Source organism: Zosterops lateralis, assembly GCF_965231275.1.
Source record: "Zosterops lateralis genome assembly, chromosome: 9".
Taxonomy (NCBI): Eukaryota; Metazoa; Chordata; class Aves; order Passeriformes; family Zosteropidae; genus Zosterops; species Zosterops lateralis.
In genome coordinates, this window is record NC_139769.1 from 339,425 (window position 1) to 360,258 (window position 20,834).

The following is a 20,834-nucleotide window of genomic DNA, read 5'->3' on the forward strand; positions in this document are numbered from 1 at the left end:
TGAAACAAATGGGCTCAGATATGTTTGTTATGGACATCACACATTTAAAGTGAATGCACTTTATTTCTGGTACCTGAGCCGATAATCTCGTGGAACTCGATCTCAGAGAGCTGCAGGTGGAAGTGTGAGGGCAGCCCAGCCCGGAGGAGGAGGACATCGGCCTTTTCTGCAAGAGAAACACACACCCCATGGTAAAACGTGGGCAAGGGCAGCACCAGGGATAAAAGCTCTGAACTTCAGAACCCTCGCACAGGGAAAGCTGATTTTCCCCTGTAAATTGACTGCTGGTCCTGCTCCCTGCTACAGCAAAGCCCAGGGACAGACACAGCCTTGCAATGCCAAGGCTGCCCTGGGCACTCCTGGCTTTGTCACCTCAGCCTTGAGCACTGCCCCACATCCCCAAACCCTGCCTTGAGCATGTCCCACATCCCCAAACCCTGCCATGGACATGTCCCACATCCCCAAACCCTGCCATGGGCATGTCCCACATCCCCAATCCCTGCCATGACCCTGCCCCACATCCCCAAACCCTGCCATGAGCACAGTCCCACATCCCCAAACCCTGCCATGGACATGTCCCACATCCCCAAACCCTGCCATGGGCACTGTCCCACATCCCCAAACCCTGCCATGAACATGTCCCACATCCCCAAACCCTGCCATGGGCACTGTCCCACATCCCCAATCCCTGCCATGGGCATGTCCCACATCCCAAACCCTGCCATGACCCTGTCCCACATCCCCAAACCCTGCCATGGGCATGTCCCACATCCCCAAACCCTGCCATGAACATGTCCCACATCCCTAAACCCTGCCATGATCCTGTCCCACACCCCCAAACCCTGCCCGTGCCATGGCAGCACAGAATTCCTTACAAGGAGAATTAATTCCTTCCTTCTGTGCAGCCAGTGCTCATTGCTGCTGCTGGGGAGGCTGTTCCGGAGCCTCCTGGTGACATGTGGAATCTGAACTTTGCAACTGAATTTAGTTGTCAAATGTCTCCATCTTGTTGATCTTTTTAGTTTATGGCTATAAAGTTTATCAGAATATTTCTAAACAGAGCATTTTGATGCTGCTATGTAAAGGATGTATGGATTTGATTATATCCAGAGTGAGCATGTAGAGTGAAAAAATTGAAAGTACCACCAAAAAAACAAACAAAACCAAAAAAAACCACAAACACACAAAAAACCCCAAACCAAACCAATAACAACAACAACACCCACAAAACCAAAAAACAAATCAAAAAACACCACAACCAAAACAAAATGAAAAAAAAAATCAAACAAACAAAACCCACAAAAAACTAAAAAAAAAAAAAAAGAAAAAGAAAAAAAAGGAAATATCTTAAGACGCCTTAATATATTTATCTGAATGTTTCAGCTGTATTTGCTTCAGAGTAACAAAGATTATTTTTGGACAGATTTTTTTTTTTTTTTTATAATTCAGGCATTTCACAGTGTGATTTAAATGATATTTATTTGCATTCATGGAGAAGTGGGTGTTTCATTAGTGCTATTTCACGTCACAGCCTTTTCTCAAAGAAATAAAAAGAAATTTTTTTTTTTTTAAGTGAATGAAAACAAGGCAAATACAGGAATTGTCATTATACTGAGCAACACAACTAAGTACATTGTTTGTTAAAATTAGCCCAGGGAAATGGAACAATGCACCATAAAAGGTCCAGGAATAATGAACCCTGTGTAGGGTGTTCAGGCTGACAAGCACACGGGATAAAAGGACCAGGAGAGTTCACATTTTCCCCTGCCATTGCAAATACCTTTTGTCATGCTTTTAATCTTCCCTAGAGGGGATGGCACGGACACGTAGGAACCGTCTGGAATAAAGAACAGAGGGAGATGATGGAGTTCAACCACAACATAAGTGATGGGGCTGATAAATTAATGAGTCAACGATGCCAGAAAGAATTAATAAAGAAGGGTGAGAGTTCAGATAAACACACCAACACATCTGATGGGAGCTTTGGCTCATTTCCCTCACTGTACAGGGACAGCAGGCTGGGGTGTTGTGTGGCTGCAGCCCCAAAAGGAATCTGTGTGTGGCCACAAAAGGGTGAGTCCCACGGCAAAGGTTTTATTTGTGCCAGACAGGACTGAGCCAAGGCTCTCTGACATGAGTGGAGAACTGCCAGAGAGTCCAGCTCTCTTTGGATCACCCTTTGAATAAAATGATTGCTCAGCCCATACCTCCCCCAGGCTGGGAGTATTCATTGCAGGGGGATTCGTCCTGGGGTCTCTTGTAGTGCTTCAGGAGGGTCACAATTGCATCGTGACCTGGGAAAGAAAGAGGAAATACAAGGATTTGCAAGTAAATCAAAATACTTTTTTTTTTTTTTTTAAGTATTTATATGAAATCAGGGGATTAAAAAAAAAAGTAAAAATGTGCCTATAAAATATACAAAGACATGGTACTGCCAATCTAAACCTACAGGGATTCTTGATGGTAGAAATATGGGAAATTTCAGCCAGTAAAAGCAAGCATGTTATTTTCATGAGTCCAGCTACTCCTAAAATGCAAGATATGGCAAAAGAAAACCCTGCTGCAGAAATCCTGCAATGGAAGTTGACAATAGTCCTCAGTGGGCCTGACAAGGAAAACCAGTGCCTGTAAAGATTCTTTTTGTAGTCCTAACCCAGAGAAGTTTCTACACCAATTGCTGCAGATGGAATCTGCACTTGCCCCTGCCTCTTGTGAGGCACCAGGTGCAGTGGGGCCACTTGCTCAGGTGTTTGATGCACAAAACTGCCTGGCAGCATTTAAAATTCTTTCCTGAGCCTTTCCAAGGTGAGTTTTCCTTCAGTAATTTCATGTGCATTATTCTGCCAATAACCAGGCTTTGAAAAGCCTTGCAGACTCATGGTTTTAGTGTATTACAGTCACTCTCACAATCACAGGCACTGCAGGGGAATGCCCCAGAAGCCACAGACTCAGGAACAACCTGGGAGCTGCTGCCTGGCTGTGCCTGCAGGGCAGTAGAACAGGAACCATGGGAGATGCCTCACTTGGGTCCACATTTGCAACAGTTCAGGATTACTGACTGATTCATCGTTCCTCACAACGCTCAGCAATAAAATGAGAACTCCTGTGCAAGCCAGAGAACAGCCCTTTCTGCCCAGGCTGTGTCTCCTGTTTTAGCAGCACAGCAACACTCCTCTCCTTGAGTTTGTGCTGGATTAAACTGATGTTTCACAGAGATCTGAGATGGCAAACGGGAGGGCAGGGGTTTGTACCCCTGTGAGCCATCCCTGGGGTGAGATGGTGGGAGCTCTGCCTGCAGGCACTGCCAGGTGGTTTTGCAGCCTTATCTTCCTCCCCTGCTGCCCTCTCCCTCCTGCAGAGCTCTGGCTGTTGTCCTCTGGCTTTTGTAGCAGAAACTAGAAAATCCAAATACCTTTCTCATAAGCCCACATCAAGCAGGTCTGCTCGTCCTTTTCCCCACTGGACCTGCTGGGATCACAAGCTACAAGGTTCATATCAGCTCCGTTGTCCAGCAGGAACTGCACCAGGCGAATGTGGCCGTGGTAGCAGGCGCAGTGCAACCCTGGAACACCAGACAAGTGTGGGGAGCACAGCTGCCAGAACATGGCAACAGGGCTGCAGCAACACCTGTAGAGTGCAAATTGAGCCCCTTGAGAAATAAACGTGTTGTCAAAAAGATACCTGAGGCGAGAAGTGAAAATTAAACACACAGGCTGCAGGGCCTCTGCACAATGTGCCACCATTTCCTCTGCCACCCACAAACCACATTTAACAGCTCTGTGTGTGAGAAAAAGCAGGTGGAAACAAAGGCAGCTGTGTGTGGTGGGGACAGAAAGGTGTGCAGCCCTTCAGACACTACACTCCAGAATCAATCTTCTTGCAGAATAATTGCTAACACTACCTAGAAGCTTCAACATGGGAGGAACAGTTTACACCAGGTTCTGTTACTCATATACACCCCAATGAGCATGACACATCCTCACTGAAGCCTTATCCCTTCTATGTCTCCTGTAAGAATATTTCAAGAAAGCTGTGCTCTGTCTGAAAGGGGCTGGAATTACCCTGGAAATCCTGATGGTGTGTGGCTTCCCAATATTTTGGTGCTGGTGTATACACAGTGAGTATGATGATGTTACCTGTGTGCCCATCTCTCCCCTGGTGATTGATGCTTACAACGTTCTGGTCAAGAAGAAACTTGACAAGTTCTATGTTCTTTCCATAGGTGCAAGCACTGCAGAGGTAAAGGGAGTGGTGAGTGCTAGAGTCCGTAAAAGAATTACTTTGGGTAGCCAAAACTTCACAAAGAATTACACAGAGATAAAAATGCAGTAAGAAAGGATCATTAGAAATGTGAAAATACATGTTTAATCCACCAGAGCATATTAATTTTTATCTTTTCAGTAACATTCTAATTGCTGCTGAATCACCCAATTTTGCACCGTTGTGCAAACAGCCTGTGTTGCAAAGTGCCTCTTAAATAACCCTTTACAAAATCCCAGTGTGCCAACCAAACTGTGTTCTGCCACCTGGTCTCTCATCCAGAGCACCTGGCTCCATCCATCCATCCATCCATCCATCCATCCATCCATCCATCCATCCATCCATCCATCCATCCCTCCATCCATCCATCCCTCCATCCATCCCTCCCTCCATCCATCCATCCATCCATCCATCCATCCATCCATCCATCCCTCCATCCATCCATCCATCCATCCATCCATCCATCCATCCATCCCTCCATCCATCCATCCATCCATCCATCCATCCCTCCATCCATCCATCATCCATCCATCCCTCCATCCATCCATCCATCCATCCATCCATCCATCCATCCATCCATCCCTCCATCCATCCCTCCATCCATCCATCCATCCATCCATCCATCCATCCATCCCTCCATCCATCCATCCATCCATCCCTCCATCATCCATCCATCCATCCATCCATCCATCCATCCATCCATCCATCCATCCCTCCATCATCCATCCATCTGGAACAAGCTCTGACCTCAGCTCCCAAACTGGACAAGGAGAGGAACCAGGTGCTGGTGAACCTGATTTTCACTGCCTGGTTCTGCCTCTTGCTTCGTTCCCTGTCCTGTACCTCAGGACACAAACTCCCCCTCCCTGTGCAGCTCCCTGCTGGCTCTGCCCTCCCCTGGCTGCTGGTGACACTTCTGTCATTCTGGACACCTGTAAGTGGGGCCCTGCTGATAATGGCATTTGAACACCTCACCTGTGGAAAGCTGTTTCACTGAAGATATTTTCTTTAGTGAGACTTTCTGTTCCTGAGAGCTGGATTATTTCCTTGACAACTTCAAACTTGCCATTGTAACAGGCACTGAGGAGGAAGCCAGGACAGAGGAGTCAGCAAAGCCAAGCCCCAGAGCCCTCCCAGAGTCCCAAAGCTGTGCAGCAGCTGCTCTGGGGCACTCACAGGTGCAGGGGGGTGTCTCCATAGATGTTCACCACGTGGGGCTGCACCTCGAAGCTGCTCTGCAGTAAGAACTTCACGATGTCGTGGTGCCCAAATCGAGAGCAGAAGTGCAGGGGCACATGGTCCTCGTTGTCCTGGGCGTTCACTGCCCGTGACCCAGAAAGAGACCACAGAGAGAATTTCATCCTTAACACAGCCTGCCTGGCATTGTTTCAGACATTTAATAGAATTTTTTGTGTTGTCTCTATGCGTTTTGAAACCTCCTGAAAAAAAATATTTGTGGATGTATTTGTTTACAATTGAAATTCCTGTGATCTTTGGTACATCAAGCCCACCCTGCCCTGTGCCATCTGCAGTGCACTGAGATCAAGGTGATTTCCTGGACTTGGGGCATGACTGCTCTCTTCCAGCTGCAAACTTATTGAGTCTTTTGACTAAGCTTTCCATGCAGGAATGTGAGTTATAAACGACCCTTTGAAAGCGCAGTTTTGAAGCGAAAGTAGGATAATAACTCCAATAGGGAATGTCCAGGCAGCACAGAACTGATGGCACCTACCAGCAGTAGCAAAATATTGCAAGGGCAGTTGCACAGAGTGTCCCTGGAGGATCTGCAGATGGGAATGTGGGAGAGTGGCAGCTGCTGTGGGGCACAGCCATGCCAGGGACGCTGCCTGCTCACAGGACAGTCACTGTGGCTTTGGGCTGACTAACTCACATCATCTTCAAAGAAACAGTTCAAGTCTGTGACCCCAATTACTGGTCTGCACTGAGCAGTGCCAGATTTATTCATGCTCTTCCCCCAATCCCTTTCATTCCTGGGCACTAAAGACTTTTCCTCTGCTGCTGCATTTACAGCAAGTTTCAAAGTGTGCTGCTTTAAGAGCAAAAGGCTTCCTGCTTCCAGGCTCCCTTTTCCTTTTTTTCTGTGCTGAAGATTCTGAGCTTAAAGAAAAGGACCTGAAATGGTGCCCCAGATTCTTTCCTTTTGGAATAAACTCTCTAACAGAGAGCAAACCTCCCACTGCCTCGTCATGATGAGAGAACGTCTCTTTTTTCCCCCCTTTGTTATGGTTATATCAGCTCAGTGCACACACATCGAGGCTGGAACACCCTGAGCTCGCCACTGAAAACAGCACCCACACACCTGACCACGCTGCTTCTCTCCAGGCCTTTTTTCCTGCATGAGGAGGATGTGTGACTGCAGGCAGGACCCACAGAGAACATGGTAAATTGATGTATTAAAGAGCACTACCTTTCCAAGCAATGTGCTGTTACTTCCCCAAAATCATTTCTGTCTCTCACTCTGAGGATAAGAAACTCATTTTAAAATACTTTGAAATTTTCTCAATATTTCACAGAATCATGGAATGGCCTGGGTTGGAAGGGACCCTGATCTTTAAGGTCCCTCTCTGTGGGCAGGGACACCTCCCACTGTCCCAGGGTCACCTCCCACTGTCCCAGGCTGCTCCCACTGTCCCAGGCTGCTCCAACCCCAATGTCCAGCCTGGCCTTGGGCACTTCAGAGATCCAGGGGCATCCCCAGCTCCTCTGGGCACCTGTGCCAGGGCCTGCCCACCCTCCCAGGGGAGAATTTTCTCCTGGTGTTCAGTCTAACCCCACACACTGTCAGTGTGAAGTCACTCCCCTGTCCTGGCACTCCAGGCCCTTGCAAATCCTCTCTCTGCTCCTTTCCTTAAGGCTCCCTTCAGGTACAGGTAAGAGTCTCTGCACTGATAATCACAACATGCCTGAGATGTGACATTTGTGTGTCTCTGTGGGATGGGGACACTGTGACACAGGTGTCACTGCAGTGGGGGGTCAGGCTGGGTGTGGGACACTTTGTGCCTGTTACTGAAACAGCAGAAGGAGAGGGAGCAGAGCAGGAGGAGGAGCCCAGCAGAGCCACCAGCTGCACACTGACATCAGTCACAGCAGAAAACACTTTGAATATTATATTCATGCAGAGCATAAGGGCAATGTCCCAGCCCCAGTGACATCCTTGTGAGGCCTCCTGGACAGGGAACCCACACAATGCCCAAAGTGACTTTTGTGTCTGCCCAGCCCATGCAGTCCTCACACAGGCAATTTCTCAGACAGAAAATGGCCCACAGTGAAGAGTGGGAAGCTTGTGGAGCATAATAAATCATGTGCTAAAAAAAACCAAACCCTTTTCTGTGGAATTTTGACCTCCATATGAATTATTTTAAATTACTTGCTGCATAATTTTGACTTAAACCCCTTCTCCTGTAGCTCATTCACCAGTTCTCTGTGCATTTGAGTCTTTAATCACAGATCTCCACCACAAGGCCACACGTTCCCTGCCTGGATCAATGTATAAATAATGAGCCACCTTTGTATATTAATCTTAATTTTGTTTTCTGCCCGTTTTTCAACTCTACCTTATTTCTGAGAACAGAATAAATGTGAGATGACAAACCAGCACACTTAAACAAGGAAAACTCTCCAACTGCTGTTTCAGTTGTCCAAAGATGATACACAGACACACACACAAGGAGTATGTGTCAGAAAGCCAAGACTCTGTCTAGAAAACACAGCATTAAAGATTATTTTTAAACATCTCTTCTTACCATCAGCTTTGCTTCCCTCCTCCATCAAGAGCTTTGTGATGCTGAGGAAGCCTTTGGCAGCAGCCAGATGGAGAGGTCTGTCCCCAACTTCACCACTGGCGTTCACATCAGCCCCAAACTTCAGTAAGAGGTGGGTTACCTAAATATTGAATTGAGGTTAATGAAAATATCACGTGAAAATAAAACTTTGAGAAAACCAGATACAGTATTGCATTGGGTAATACTGTCTGTGAGCATCTCTGTAAAGTTAAAACAGGGAGAAGATATTCAATAGAAAACTAATTTTTAAGTTACACTCCTATAAAAGTATTAAAATTCTCAAAAGCAAGCTCACACTCATTCTGATAAACATTCTCTGTGGTGAAGGGACACCAGCCCTGTCTGTCTGAATGGAGGGGGGAAATGGCCAACGAATAACAGAACCAAAGTGATCCCAACAGAGGCCATTTATTGTTTATATTGCAGGGCAGATATGGATTCTAGGTCTGCTGTCCACGTGGACACACATCTCTGGGTTGGCTGAGCTGCTTCTTCATGGGGGAAATGTGAATAACTGAATTAATATCATTCCAACAGAGGCCATTTATTGTTTACATTATGTGGCAGATATGGACTCTAGGTCTGCTCTCCACATGGGCATCTCTGGGTTGGCCAAACTGCTTCTTCATGGGGGAAATGTGAATAACTGAACCAATATGATTAGAACAGAAGCTGTTTATTGTTCACATTTCATGGCAGATAGAGATTCTAGGTCTGCTGTCCACATGGGCACACAGCTCTGGGCTGGCTGTGCTGCTGAGGCAGGCACACATCCCTCAGGACATCCAATGGGTCAATGTCCATCCTCACCTTGTGCTTCCCCTACCTGGGGTTTACATTTTTTGCAGACATTTTCTTGGGCTCTCTTCTTATTTCTGACCCTGTTGTTTTCTCAGTGACCTCGATGAATTCCTGAGAGCTCCAACAACAGAACTGCAGGTAGTTTCATATTACTCACCGCCAGTTTGGCTGGTGCACCAGAACGGGCTATTTTACAAATAAACTGCCACATCTCAATGTCCCATCAGCACAACACAGGAACACCCTGGTGCCCCAGGACAGGTGTGGAGGAGCCCCTGCTCACCTGCTCGTGGCCGTAGTAGGCAGCGATGTGCAGGGGGGTGAAGAACACGGCGTCCTGCACGTTCACATACGCCCCGTGCTGCAGTAGGAGATCCACGGCCTGCGGGGGGAACATGGGACACGCCACCCAAATACACCATGTACACCTTTTATATATATATATATATATATATATATATACACACACACACATTGTGTATATATGTGTGTATATATATGTGTATATATATACACATACGTATATATGTATATATGTATATATATACATTGTGTATATATGTGTATATATATATGTATATATGTATATATGTATATATGTGTATATACACATACACATTATCTCAGCTGGCAAAACAGGACTCTGAAACCTCGTGCCTCCAGTTTAAAAACAAGCCAAACAGCCCCCAACAAACGAGTGGTAAAGGTGCAGAGCTGTGTAAAAGTGATTAACTTACAGTACTTGAACTGAACACTGAATGTCACTGATGCTTTATAAATGAGCCTGAAAATTGGTGTGCCACTAAAAAAAACTGATTTCTGAAGCACGAGGCACAGAAATGGCTGTCTGCATGTTCTCAGAACAACCTTTAATTTTCTTTTAGCCATTATGAACAAAGAGCTGTAAACATACCAGAGTTTTTAGAAGTGAGAAAGCCACAAAAAAAAAAAAAAAAAAAAAAAGACAGATCCTTTTAAATTCAAATGTGCGAAGGTAAATCCTCAAACATGGGAAGATTTCTTTGTATTTTAGAAGATAAGAGCTCTTTGGCTTCGATAAATAACCCTAAAGTGTTTTCTTTCAAATTTCTACTTTATTTTGGGTCCTTCAGGAGGGCTGTGTGTTTGTGAACTCCCAAGCAATGCCTGCACAGCTGCCAAAATGAATAAAACCACTTTGGGTCCTGCACTGAAGCACGAGGGAGTCTTTGGGCACACAAAAGGCTGGGGCCAGGGATCACCCCAGTTCTGCACATCACTCTGATGGGTTTGAATGCCATGATGGTGAAGGACACTGGACCCTGAGCCAGCACAACACAGGGCAGAGGTGTCGCCCCTGATTTTCTTGCTTTTGAGTCTTTGAGTCTTTGCAGCACCATTCTTACGCTGCTCGATGTAAACAATGTGTATTCTTAAAAATTACCTGTGTGTTTTGCACAGCTGTTCTCTGAGAGAGAATTTGACTGATGGTCACAGTGACCAATGGGGTCAGGAGGTTGTGACCTCCTTGGGCCAATCCTGGCCCTCTGTAAAAAGTGTGTATAAGTGATGGAGTCAGAAAAAATAAAGGAGCTTTTCCATGTTTGACCCTTCCCAAGCAACATCAGCCTACAGGGATTGGTTCTTTACACAATTTCAATTATTCTTTTTTCATAGGATGGCCTGAAGATATTTTCTGCATCAAGTCTGTGCCCTGACACATGTAAACATGCCCATTTCCCATTAGTTTTAACCATTTTTCTGTGGCATCTGCTATGATTTCCCCTGGAGGCAGCACTGCAGGGCCAAGTCTGATTTTTGCCATGGTGGAGGCTCTGCACCCTCCTGGGATGGTCTCAGTAAAAAGCTGTGTCACTGTCACTGTGATCCCTCTCCCCCTTTCTGTGCAGTCACAATTTCCCGTGCTCAGTGTCCTGTGTGTTGGCATCTTTTTGTGTGGATCCTTTTGCTCTGGATCCTTTTGCTCTGGATCCTTTTTCTGCAAATCTCAAAAAAATATTTCACTCCATAATAAAATTCTCCATAAAGATCCCCTGAGATCTCTGGATCAGCTGCAGGCTCTTCTATCAGCCAAAGGAGAGCTCAGCATCAGGCACCCACACCATGGGTGGGAATAAGCTCAGATAATGAATAAAGAACACAATTATTTAGTTAACACAACTGATTCCCTCCACTGTGTTCCCCATGTCAATTTTCAGTATCTTGGTGGAACACAGAGCCAGCCAGGGATTTAATGGTTTGGTGGCTTTCAGATGATTCATCTAAGACATTTTTCAGCAAAACACCATGACAAAACTGAAGTTGTGGCTGTTGTCTCTGAAAAGAGATGTTTGGGCCTGTGGCTTTTACACTGATATGACTGAAATGTCTTTGGATCAGCCTGATTTTAATTTATCCATGAACTGAAGCTGTAACACATCCAGGGACGTGACCATAACTCCAATTCTCCTTAAACTCCTCGGGGGCTGGAATTCAAAATTTAGATCCATCTAGAGGCTTTCAGGGTGGATCTTCACGATGAAAAAACTGTGCTGAGTGATGTGGATCCGTCCCTGATGATGAACATAAAGCTAGACGGGTTCTGACACATTTTGCAGGCTGCAGCAAAGGCAGCCGTGCTTGCTGCTTTGTGATCTCCTGATAAATAGAATTTTGTGCGCTGTGCTAAGCAAACTCCACTCAAGTATAAATGATGAGAGGGGTGCAGAGACAGGCTTGATAGTCTCCCAGACAAGATATCTTTCTAGGAAAGAAAAAGGGAGTCTTAGAAAGCACTGAAAGCTGTCAGAGGCATCACAAGTAGGAGGATGTGCGAGGATAGAAATGCTTCAGAAACTAAGGAGAAAAAAAAAAAGAGACATTTTTATCCCCAGGAGACAGACAGTGAGTGAAGGGGAAGCTTGTGAGCCAGGGGACACTCCCAAGCTGCAGAGAAGGCAGCTGGGTGGGCAGGGGGAGGCAGAGGCACCATCCCCGTGGGGCTCACAGCCTGCAGAGAAGGGGGATAATGCTTCCCTTCCCCTTCTACAACCAATGTTAGCTCAAAGCTATACTTTTTCTAATTTCTACTTTATTTTTTATTTAAACAACTTGCACAATAGCCTTAATTCGCAATTTTTCTTAAAATTCCCTTACAAAAGGTTTTTTCAGGAGTTTTTTGAACACTCAAGTCAATAATGTTCCCTTCAAAGACAGTTAATTAAGCCACTCTGAAAGTCAGAAGGAGTCAACAAAAAACCCCATGAGACAGACATAAGGACTTTGTCTTTTGGCAAAGGGCAAGGGATAAAAACTCATCCTTATAAGGGGAGTTGAAAAAATGATTCCATGTTTCCATAAATATCAATGAAATTGTGGACAAACCAAGCTACTTTATCTGGCAGAGGAACTTCTAAGCTGACTGAAAATTTCACATCTGTGTAAAGAAGGAAAACCAGAGCTTGGGCTATAAACCCTTGGTTCCCAGAGCAGGAGATGAACCAAATGAGTTGTGTGGAGTCCCATTCCATTTATGGAGATGATTCTGATACAGACCTGATCATTCCCAGGGGAGAAATAAGGAACTTTTCAATAGTACCGACAGTTTATTTCTTATTGAGTTAATAGACCCATCCCTGTTGTGTTGTGGGCACCATAACCTGCCCGTAACCTCAGCAGGAGCTCAGGACAGGGGAGCAAGAGCAGGCCTGCCTTGGGCATTTACAGCAAAAGGCCCAGGTGTTTTAGGAATTACATGGAACCCCAGAGTGCTCAGAGAAGGCCACTTTGTACTGTCCACGGAGGAGACAGTAAACACCTGTGAGTGAGACCATCCCAGAGCCAGGGCTCAGCTTTGCAGCTCCACCATCATTCTGCACAGAACTATTGGAATCCAAGAGTCATCGAGGTTGGAAAAGAGCTCCAAGACCCACAAAATCCAACCTCTGACCTGTGTCCTTTGTGCACGTTTGTTCGGCTTAAAAATACATGAACAGATGTGATTTTCCCAAAATGCGGGGGAAAAAATAATTGAAATCCAGCTGTACTTCACCAGTTCTGAATTTTGTTTTGTGAGACATCAACATAAAACAGAATGACCCACTAACATGAGCCCTCCCCTGTTTCAGTGCTGCACAGCCCAAGACAGACAGATAGACGGACAGACGGACAGACAGACGGACAGACGGACAGACGGACAGACAGACGGACAGACAGACGGACCTGGTGGTGGCCGGCGATGGTGGCGACGTGCAGGGCTGTCAGCGCCCCGTACCCGACCTGCTGGATGTCGGCCCCGCCGTGCAGCAGCGCCGTCAGCAGCTCCGCGTTGTCCTGAAAAACAGGGATTGAACCCTCCTCACCCCCGGGACACGGCTCTGAGGGATGCGGGGAGCAGCCCCAGCCTCGGCCCGGGGCTGTGACACTGTGACCTCCTGGATGTGACCCCCCTGGGTGTGACACTGGGACACCCCTCGGGCTGTGACACTGTGACCCCCCCTGGGTGTGACACTGTGACCCCCCAGCTGTGACATTGTGACCCCCCTGGGTGTGACACTGTGACCCCCCTGGGCTGTGACACTGTGACACCCTCGGGCTGTGACACTGTGACCCCCCTGGGCTGTGACACTGTGACACCCTCGGGCTGTGACACTGTGACCCCCCTGGATGTGACACTGGGACACCCCTCGGGCTGTGACACTGTGACCCCCCTGGGCTGTGACACTGTGACACCCTCGGGCTGTGACACTGTGACCCCCCTGGATGTGACACTGGGACACCCCTGGGCTGTGACAGAGAGGGACCATCCCCAGGGCTCAGAGTGCCACCTGAGCTCTGTCCCCAACCCCAGACCTGTTTCTCCTCTGCTGTACTGACACCTGGATGTTACAAAAGTCTCTGTCCTGATTTTACGGTGGCACTGAAAGCTCCTGTCTTGCCTTGCCCTGGCTGTTTCCCTCCCTTGCCCTGGCTGTTTCCCTCAGCAATTCCACAGCAGTATCCCAGTGGGTGACACTACAGGAGCTGATTCCTCTGCATGGGCCCTTTTCCTATGCACCACAAATGTGAAATTTATATTTGCACCTGAAATAATGACTAGAGAGCCCATCTAGACAGTTCAGACAAATCGGCTGCTCAGTTCTGACTTCCTCTCATCAATTCTATTTAAAATAATTTACCTTGTAAGCTGCCAAGTGCAGAGCTGTAAATCCATTTCTCGTTAGTCTGGAGGGGCGCAGCCCTTTCAGCATGAGAGTCCTGATGTGTGATTTGTTGCCTTTAGAGAGAAAGGTGGGAAAAAATGTCAGGAAAGAACATGCAGATGAGGTAAGAAGCTCCTGTGTGAGTCTGAAAGCAGAGAAATAGATATCTCAACTGCTGACCTGAGGCAAGTAATAAAATATATCTTTTGAAATGTGGAAATGATGAGGTTGATGGGAACATCTTGTTGGCCAGGACAGTTGTGGGTCTGGCCAGGTACCAGCTCACTGTTTGTTCACACCTCAGTGAGGATTTGGTGAGGGTGGCTGAGCCTCTAGAGAAGAAAACTCCTCCTTGAACATCCAGACCAGGCTGCAGAGAGCTCCCTGAAGCAGAAGGTGCTTCTGGAACCTCTGGCTCCTCAGTCACTGAGCTCCTTTGCCACGTCAGGACTGGGCACTGCTCTCCCCACACGGGACACCCTTACAAGCACTCATTTTGGGGAGGGCTGATGTGGGCCCATTTATGTGGTCCAGGCAAGTGGCTTTGCTCTGACCTTTTTGATGCACAGTGAATAAATAATAACATAAATTCCATTAATTCATCTGCCTTCTGAATGCTTGCACAGTAACCAAGGACAATGTCAGATTCAGCAGCTCTTTGCCCTCCTCCAAGTGTTCACAGGACTGATAATTAGTGAGTGTTTTCTTAAACTTCCTCTCAGCAATCCCAACTGCTCTGATGTTCCCATTATTGGTGTCACCTTTGGATAGGATCTTGCACTCACAAATGACAATTAGAGACCCACTCATTTTTCAGTAGTGCAGGATCAGGTTTTTCCTCATGGTGAACATCTAACTAAGGTTGATAAAATAATTTCTGCATGTCATTAGTCAGTACTGTGCAGAGCTGAAACCTCAGGGTAAAAGTCTCTTTGCCTCTCTCAGCCAATTTCTGCTGAAAATTGTAAAACAAGAGCAAAGCAAGTGCATGAACTAATGACTTGGTGTGGATAACAGAGCAGCTGTGTGGATCCACGTGGAAAATCCCTCCATTAGTATGTTTTTATGAACATCCCAGGGCACATCTTGCCCTCTTCCCTTGTGTATTCTGATCTGCTCTCTGGAAAAGCCCCATCAGCTGATGTTTGTCACTAAAGCATTTCAGTTATTCTTCTTTTAATCAATGGGAAATATTGTATGTAGGTATTTTCATTACAGTAGAAAAGGTGGTGGTGTGAGTACAGCAAAGTGCTGCTCCAACAAGGTCCCTGTCCTGGAGCCTGAGGCACGGACAGGATCCAGAAATGTGGAGCCAGAAATGCCCCGTGGTGGGTTTGGATTAATGAATGCACACAGCAGCAATTCTGGATGAGCTGAACACCTGCAGTAAATCATGCTGCACCAGCGAGCAGAACTCTGGTCAGAGTGAGGAATCAGCTCCTGTGGGGTTGTGTGTAGCTCGCTTCCTCCCTCTGGCAGTGCAGCTCAGAGTGATGCTGGGAGTGCTCCTCCAGCTGAGAAACTCCCTGGAAGCAGAGCTCTGCTGGGAGCCAGAATAGGTCACAGTGACTGTCCCAGGGGTGTCCCCTGCAGGTACAGTCCTGCTGGCAGCCAGAACAGGTCACAGTGACTGTCCCAGGTGTCCCCTGCAGGTACAGTCCTGCTGGCAGCAAGAACAAGTCAGTGTGTCCCATGTCCCAGGGGTGTTTCACTGCAGGTACAGTCCTGCTGGGAACCAGAACAGGTCACAGTGACTGTCCCAGGGGTGTTTTCCCTGTCCCAGGGGTCCCAGTGCAGGTACAGCCCTGCTGGCAGCCAGAGCAGGTCACAGTGGCTGCCCCAGGGGTGTCCCTGTCCCCACACTCACCCCCACAGACGCAGCACAGGTGCAGCAGTGACAGCCCGCTCTCCGTGCGGTAATTCAGGTTCACTTTGCAGAAAGCTTCATCGGAGCTGAAAAAGGCATTTTACAGATGATTACTTCCTTCATCTTTCGGCAGAGCTTCTTGCACGTGGGAAACATTTAAAAGAGAAATCTCAATGTAATTTTTTTTGAGGCACGAGGCTGAATTTATACCCAGTTTACGGTCTGTAAATCTAGAGATACTCCACTGCTATCAGGTTCAGCGGTCCGGATTTATTGTTTTCTGAGAATTCCTGCTGTGCAATCACAATATATACATTCTAAATTTATCTAAGCTAGGGGAAGTAAGAGAAAAATCTCTTTAAAAATATAAACAATCCACACAAACTCAGCTTCTGTATTAATGCAGTACTAACTAAGAAGTATTTTAAAAATGTGTGTATTGATTTGCAAATGGTGAGTAGAACATGCACTGAGCAGGGGCTGTCTTGCTAAATGAAAATAATAACTTGGAAAAGCCCATTAAAAAGTGAGTTTATACTCCCCAGATGAGATCACAGGGACAGTGATCACTGTGCTTGCTCACAGGTTGTTAAATGAGACAATACCTGGACATTTTTTTGTCATGGAACCATTCAAGTTTCCTTCAGCACAGACTGATCTGTCACTGATCCATCAAACACTCTAAGTATTCCATTTATTGAAAACTAAATACACCTACAGTTAATATTTCTTTGGAGAATCTCGATTTTGGCCTGCCCACAGAAGTTTGGGATTTTCCATTCAGCCCACCCACGACCCTGATTTTGCAGAACACTTGGAGTTGTGTAACTATAAACCCACCCTGAGAGAGGAGCGACCATTAAACATATTTAACAAGGTTACAAAAAAAAAAAAAAAAAAAAAAAAAAAAAAAAAAAAAAAAAAAAAAAAAATTCTGTACTTTTCTCAGCTCATTCCCAGTCTGTGAGCTGGGTGTTGGCTGCACTGGAGCTCTGCAGGTAATGAACATGTCAGTGTGTTACTCAGCTGGGTGAGCACGAGCTGTCCTGAGAAAACCAGGACAATCCTGATTTTGAATCCACTACTTTTGCATTTGCTTACACTGGTGCACCTCAGCAATATTCCTGCCTGCAGAAACACATCAGCAAAACTGAGAAGTGCACAGCAAAACCAGACATTGCACTGGAGGGAATTATTTTACACAAGTATATAGGTGTTTGTTGTAAAATATTGGCATCAATAATCAGCAGCCACTAATTCTGGTGCTGTGCTGTGGGGCTCTGCCCAGCACTGTGGTGATGTATTCCCAAAAATAGACATAAGGAACATGCATTCCTTACATGAGAAACTCTGTCCATATAAAACACCTGAAACTGAAAATACTGTTTTATAGCAAATAATAATTTGAAATAAATCAATTAACAGATCCACAGAATGAATATTTTACCTGAAAACCTGCTTGAGCTCTGCCAGCTCCTTCTCCTTGATGTGCAGGTCGTCCTCCAAGCGCTCCGTGACTGTGGCATAGGATTCACTGACTTTCTTCTTCCATTCATCTACAACAAAAACCCCGAATTGATAAAACACTGCAAAGCACAAAAATCGTAATGTCCCAGTAACCAAACCACTTGATTTTTATTTATTTCATATATTCATATATATATTTCATATTTTCATATATATTTCATATATATGTCTATTAAAGTTTAAAATATTACAGCTACTAAAGTGTTCCTGCTGCAGCCAATGCAGAAACATAAACAAGGATTTCAGAGACAGTGCGTATGCATGAACCCTTACCAGAAATATTTTAATATTAAATAGTATTCAAGAGAAAACCTAAAGCTCAGGTTACATTTGTTAGCTCTTTTTTCCTCAACAGACACGCAGCAGAAAAAAATTGGAGATTTAAAGGTTTTTGTCATGAAGTATGAGTTAAATCAACATAGTACACAAGTTATTACGATCTTATATAATTGCCCAAATAAATTTAGTTCAGTAGCTTTTTTGGCTTTTTTTTTTGTCTTCTCTCACAGCCTGTATCTGGGTTAAGTCAAGAACAATACCTGAGCCTTGAACTCAAGAGTAAAGCAGGAATGAGTTATCTCCTGAAATACCATTTGCTCCTGGCCGATGGATGGATGGCACATTGCCTGTAAAAAAGTGACATTAGTTACCCGTGCAAGTCTGGGTTGGTCTAGATTTATAATTTCCCATTTGTCCAATATATCTTCTTTGTTTCAGCGAAGTTCTTGCAGTAATATGATTCCCTGTTCAGGGGCAGTGACAGCCCTGCTGAAAAAATACTTGTGATAGTCTCTGGCTAAAAATAAACCCTGTGCCCAGAGGAATGTCATGCAACAATAGCATGGGAAAAACAGCCTGTGCTGTCCACTGGGCTGCAGCCACAGAAACACCCACTCAGCCTGCTCAAAAATCTCCTCTTCATTCCCACACCAACACTGGCCCTCATCTGCTGAACACCTACAGCTAGTGGGAAGGGGTGATTTGGGAGCTTGGTACTGATTTTGTAGAGAAAGGGGAATTGCAGCAGCTGGATCCCAGGTGTTCTGTGGATCCCCAGGAGTGCAGGGGCTCCCAGCTCAGAGAGCTCAGGGGTGATTGCAGCTCCCAACCCCCTGACACAGGGGTGGCACTGGGAGAATCTGGGTGTGGCACTCAGGAAGGGGAATACGTAATTCAAAGGGAAATGGAAATATGCACACATAAATATTTACGTTTATGTGTTTATATATTTATGTATATATACTTTATGTATATATATATTTATATACTTTATGTATATAAAGTGTGGTGGTTGACCTTGGCAGCTGTTCCGTGTGTGAGCTCCCTACTCAGTGAAGGATTTCAGGCAAGCAGAGACGTTAATAGAACACACATCTCTAAAACCTCCCCATGCTGCATCCCACGGTAACAACCTCACTGCCTCGACAGCTCCTGGCGCCACCAGCCTGTCCCTTTCCTTGCACGAATTTACACATCAATCCAAGGCTCTACTTCTGAAGAGTCTGAACTGCTGTGACAACGTACCCTGTGATATTCCACCAGTGATCTGCAGAAAGGCACCAGCCTGGCAACTGATTCCCACATCCAGTCACTGAACAACTGGGAGAGCTGAGGTTTTAAATGTCCTTCCCAGGGAGAGTTTACAGGAGCAAGTCTTTTGAAATTATCTTTATTTCGAATTAATCAGAACATATCCACAATTAGCATATATCCACATCTATCATCCACTTGAAGAAGTTGCTCCCATAAACTTCATTGCCATTGCGGTGACATTCAGGCATGTCCCAGGAAATGGAAAGGGCACTAAAAGTAATGATGTGTTTTGAAGAAGGAAACAGAGGAACCCTGTGGCCCTGGTAAGGGAGCAGGTGTCTGCAGTGGCTCCCCCGTGGCACAGATGAGCAGCAGCAGCAGCAGCACTGCACTGTCATTTTTGCTCTCACAACATTAGAGAGGCCTTTGCATGGGGACCCAAGTGCAGAGAGCAAAAATTGAAGCTCTTGGATCAGAGGTTTGGGAAGGAGAAGAGGCTGGAAGCTCTGAGCTGGAGCAGGAACAGCCTGAAAAGGCAGAACATCCCTCAGCAGATCCGACTGATCCTTGGAGCTCACCTCCTCCTGTCAGCTCCCCAGACCCCTCTGGAACAGAACCCTCACAGCTGCCCATTTTTATTCCAGCCGCCTTCCCTTGTGCTCTTTGTTAAGTGCCCGATTTCTCAGATTTCAGTTTCCTGCTCCAAAGGTCACTGAAATGAGCTCGCTCAGGTTTCAGTGTGACACAGAGAGCGGGGCTGAACAAACCTCTGCTGATCACGGCGCCTGCTCCAGGCATTCAGGGAAATCATTGCAATCATGTTCATTATGAGCCCTATTATTGTACTACACAGCAAAACTAATTGAATAAAGAAAGATGACATGAGAAAAAAAATCATTAAAAGCTCATTGTGAGTTTGTTGGAGATTGTACCAGCCCCAATTGCATTTCAGGATAGACGGAGCCAGGCAATGATCCAGAGGGGGTACAAACACTGCACCCATCTGGGAAACTCTGTAAGGATCAACCAAAACCAAACTCCAGGCTTCAGCAGATGATTCCCATCCACAGAGGTCCTGTGTGCCTGGCACTCTCATCACTGCACCCTTCATCAGGCAGGAAAACCATGGCCAGGGTGCTGTGAGGGTCTTGTTTTAACAACCTGGTGCTGGAAACCAGCAACCCCCAAATTCCTGACCTTGCTGTGAAGTTTTACTGGGTGGCCTTGCACAGGTTTCTCATTTTCCTTGGGACACACTTGTCCCAGCTGGCTGCAGGAGAATATTGTTGTCATCTACATTAACAGCAGGCTGTGGAATACAAAGATTACCTGGAGCTGTAAATGCAATATGGATAAAATCCACACTCAGACTGAATACATCAGCCTTGGATTGTTATTGTCAGGGAGGGTTTGGTCTGCAGCTTTTTCATTTCAGTAAGATGTACTCACACTGCAACATGACCTTGCTCTAAGGACTGCAGTTTGTTATAGCTAAAGATGTGCACACTTCATAAATGGCTGCAACACAGAGAACTGTAGGATCAAAGCAGCATTTGGACTGAAAAAACCCTCCTGCACCATCCAGTCCAACCATTCCCCCAGCACCGCCAAGACCACCACCAACCTCTGTCTCCAAGTGTCACATCCATGTGGCTTTTAAATCCCTCCATATGGGAAAATAAATCATATGGCTCTCTATAAATAAAAAATATATAGTAACGTTCTTCCTAATATTTCACATTAAACTTGATTGCAGCTTGAAAATGAAGAATGGTCACCACAGATGTTCCCATACCGTGGGGTAAATCCATTAAACCTGCTGATGTTACCCAGGGCTAAAAATGACCGAAATCTGCCTTCTCA

The 20,834-nt window shown here is 45.9% G+C and overlaps 1 protein-coding gene across 1 annotated transcript in view; it reads right to left on the reverse strand.

Annotated features, from left to right (window-relative positions):
- LOC310912664 (serine/threonine-protein kinase TNNI3K) overlaps nucleotides 1-18,128 on the reverse strand; it is a gene marked incomplete at both ends in the record, with an annotated part of 28,605 nt that extends 10,477 nt beyond the window's left edge. The window contains 14 exons of the mRNA XM_083867406.1: nucleotides 74-166; nucleotides 1,781-1,837; nucleotides 2,208-2,294; nucleotides 3,413-3,562; nucleotides 4,137-4,231; nucleotides 5,236-5,340; nucleotides 5,437-5,581; nucleotides 8,025-8,163; nucleotides 9,148-9,246; nucleotides 13,065-13,175; nucleotides 14,021-14,118; nucleotides 15,912-15,997; nucleotides 17,359-17,467; nucleotides 18,089-18,128. Coding sequence (XP_083723532.1) covers nucleotides 74-166; nucleotides 1,781-1,837; nucleotides 2,208-2,294; nucleotides 3,413-3,562; nucleotides 4,137-4,231; nucleotides 5,236-5,340; nucleotides 5,437-5,581; nucleotides 8,025-8,163; nucleotides 9,148-9,246; nucleotides 13,065-13,175; nucleotides 14,021-14,118; nucleotides 15,912-15,997; nucleotides 17,359-17,467; nucleotides 18,089-18,128 — 1,414 coding nt within the window. The remainder of the gene's footprint in view (nucleotides 1-73; nucleotides 167-1,780; nucleotides 1,838-2,207; nucleotides 2,295-3,412; nucleotides 3,563-4,136; nucleotides 4,232-5,235; nucleotides 5,341-5,436; nucleotides 5,582-8,024; nucleotides 8,164-9,147; nucleotides 9,247-13,064; nucleotides 13,176-14,020; nucleotides 14,119-15,911; nucleotides 15,998-17,358; nucleotides 17,468-18,088) is intronic.
- Nucleotides 18,129-20,834: the final 2,706 nt, after the last annotated feature.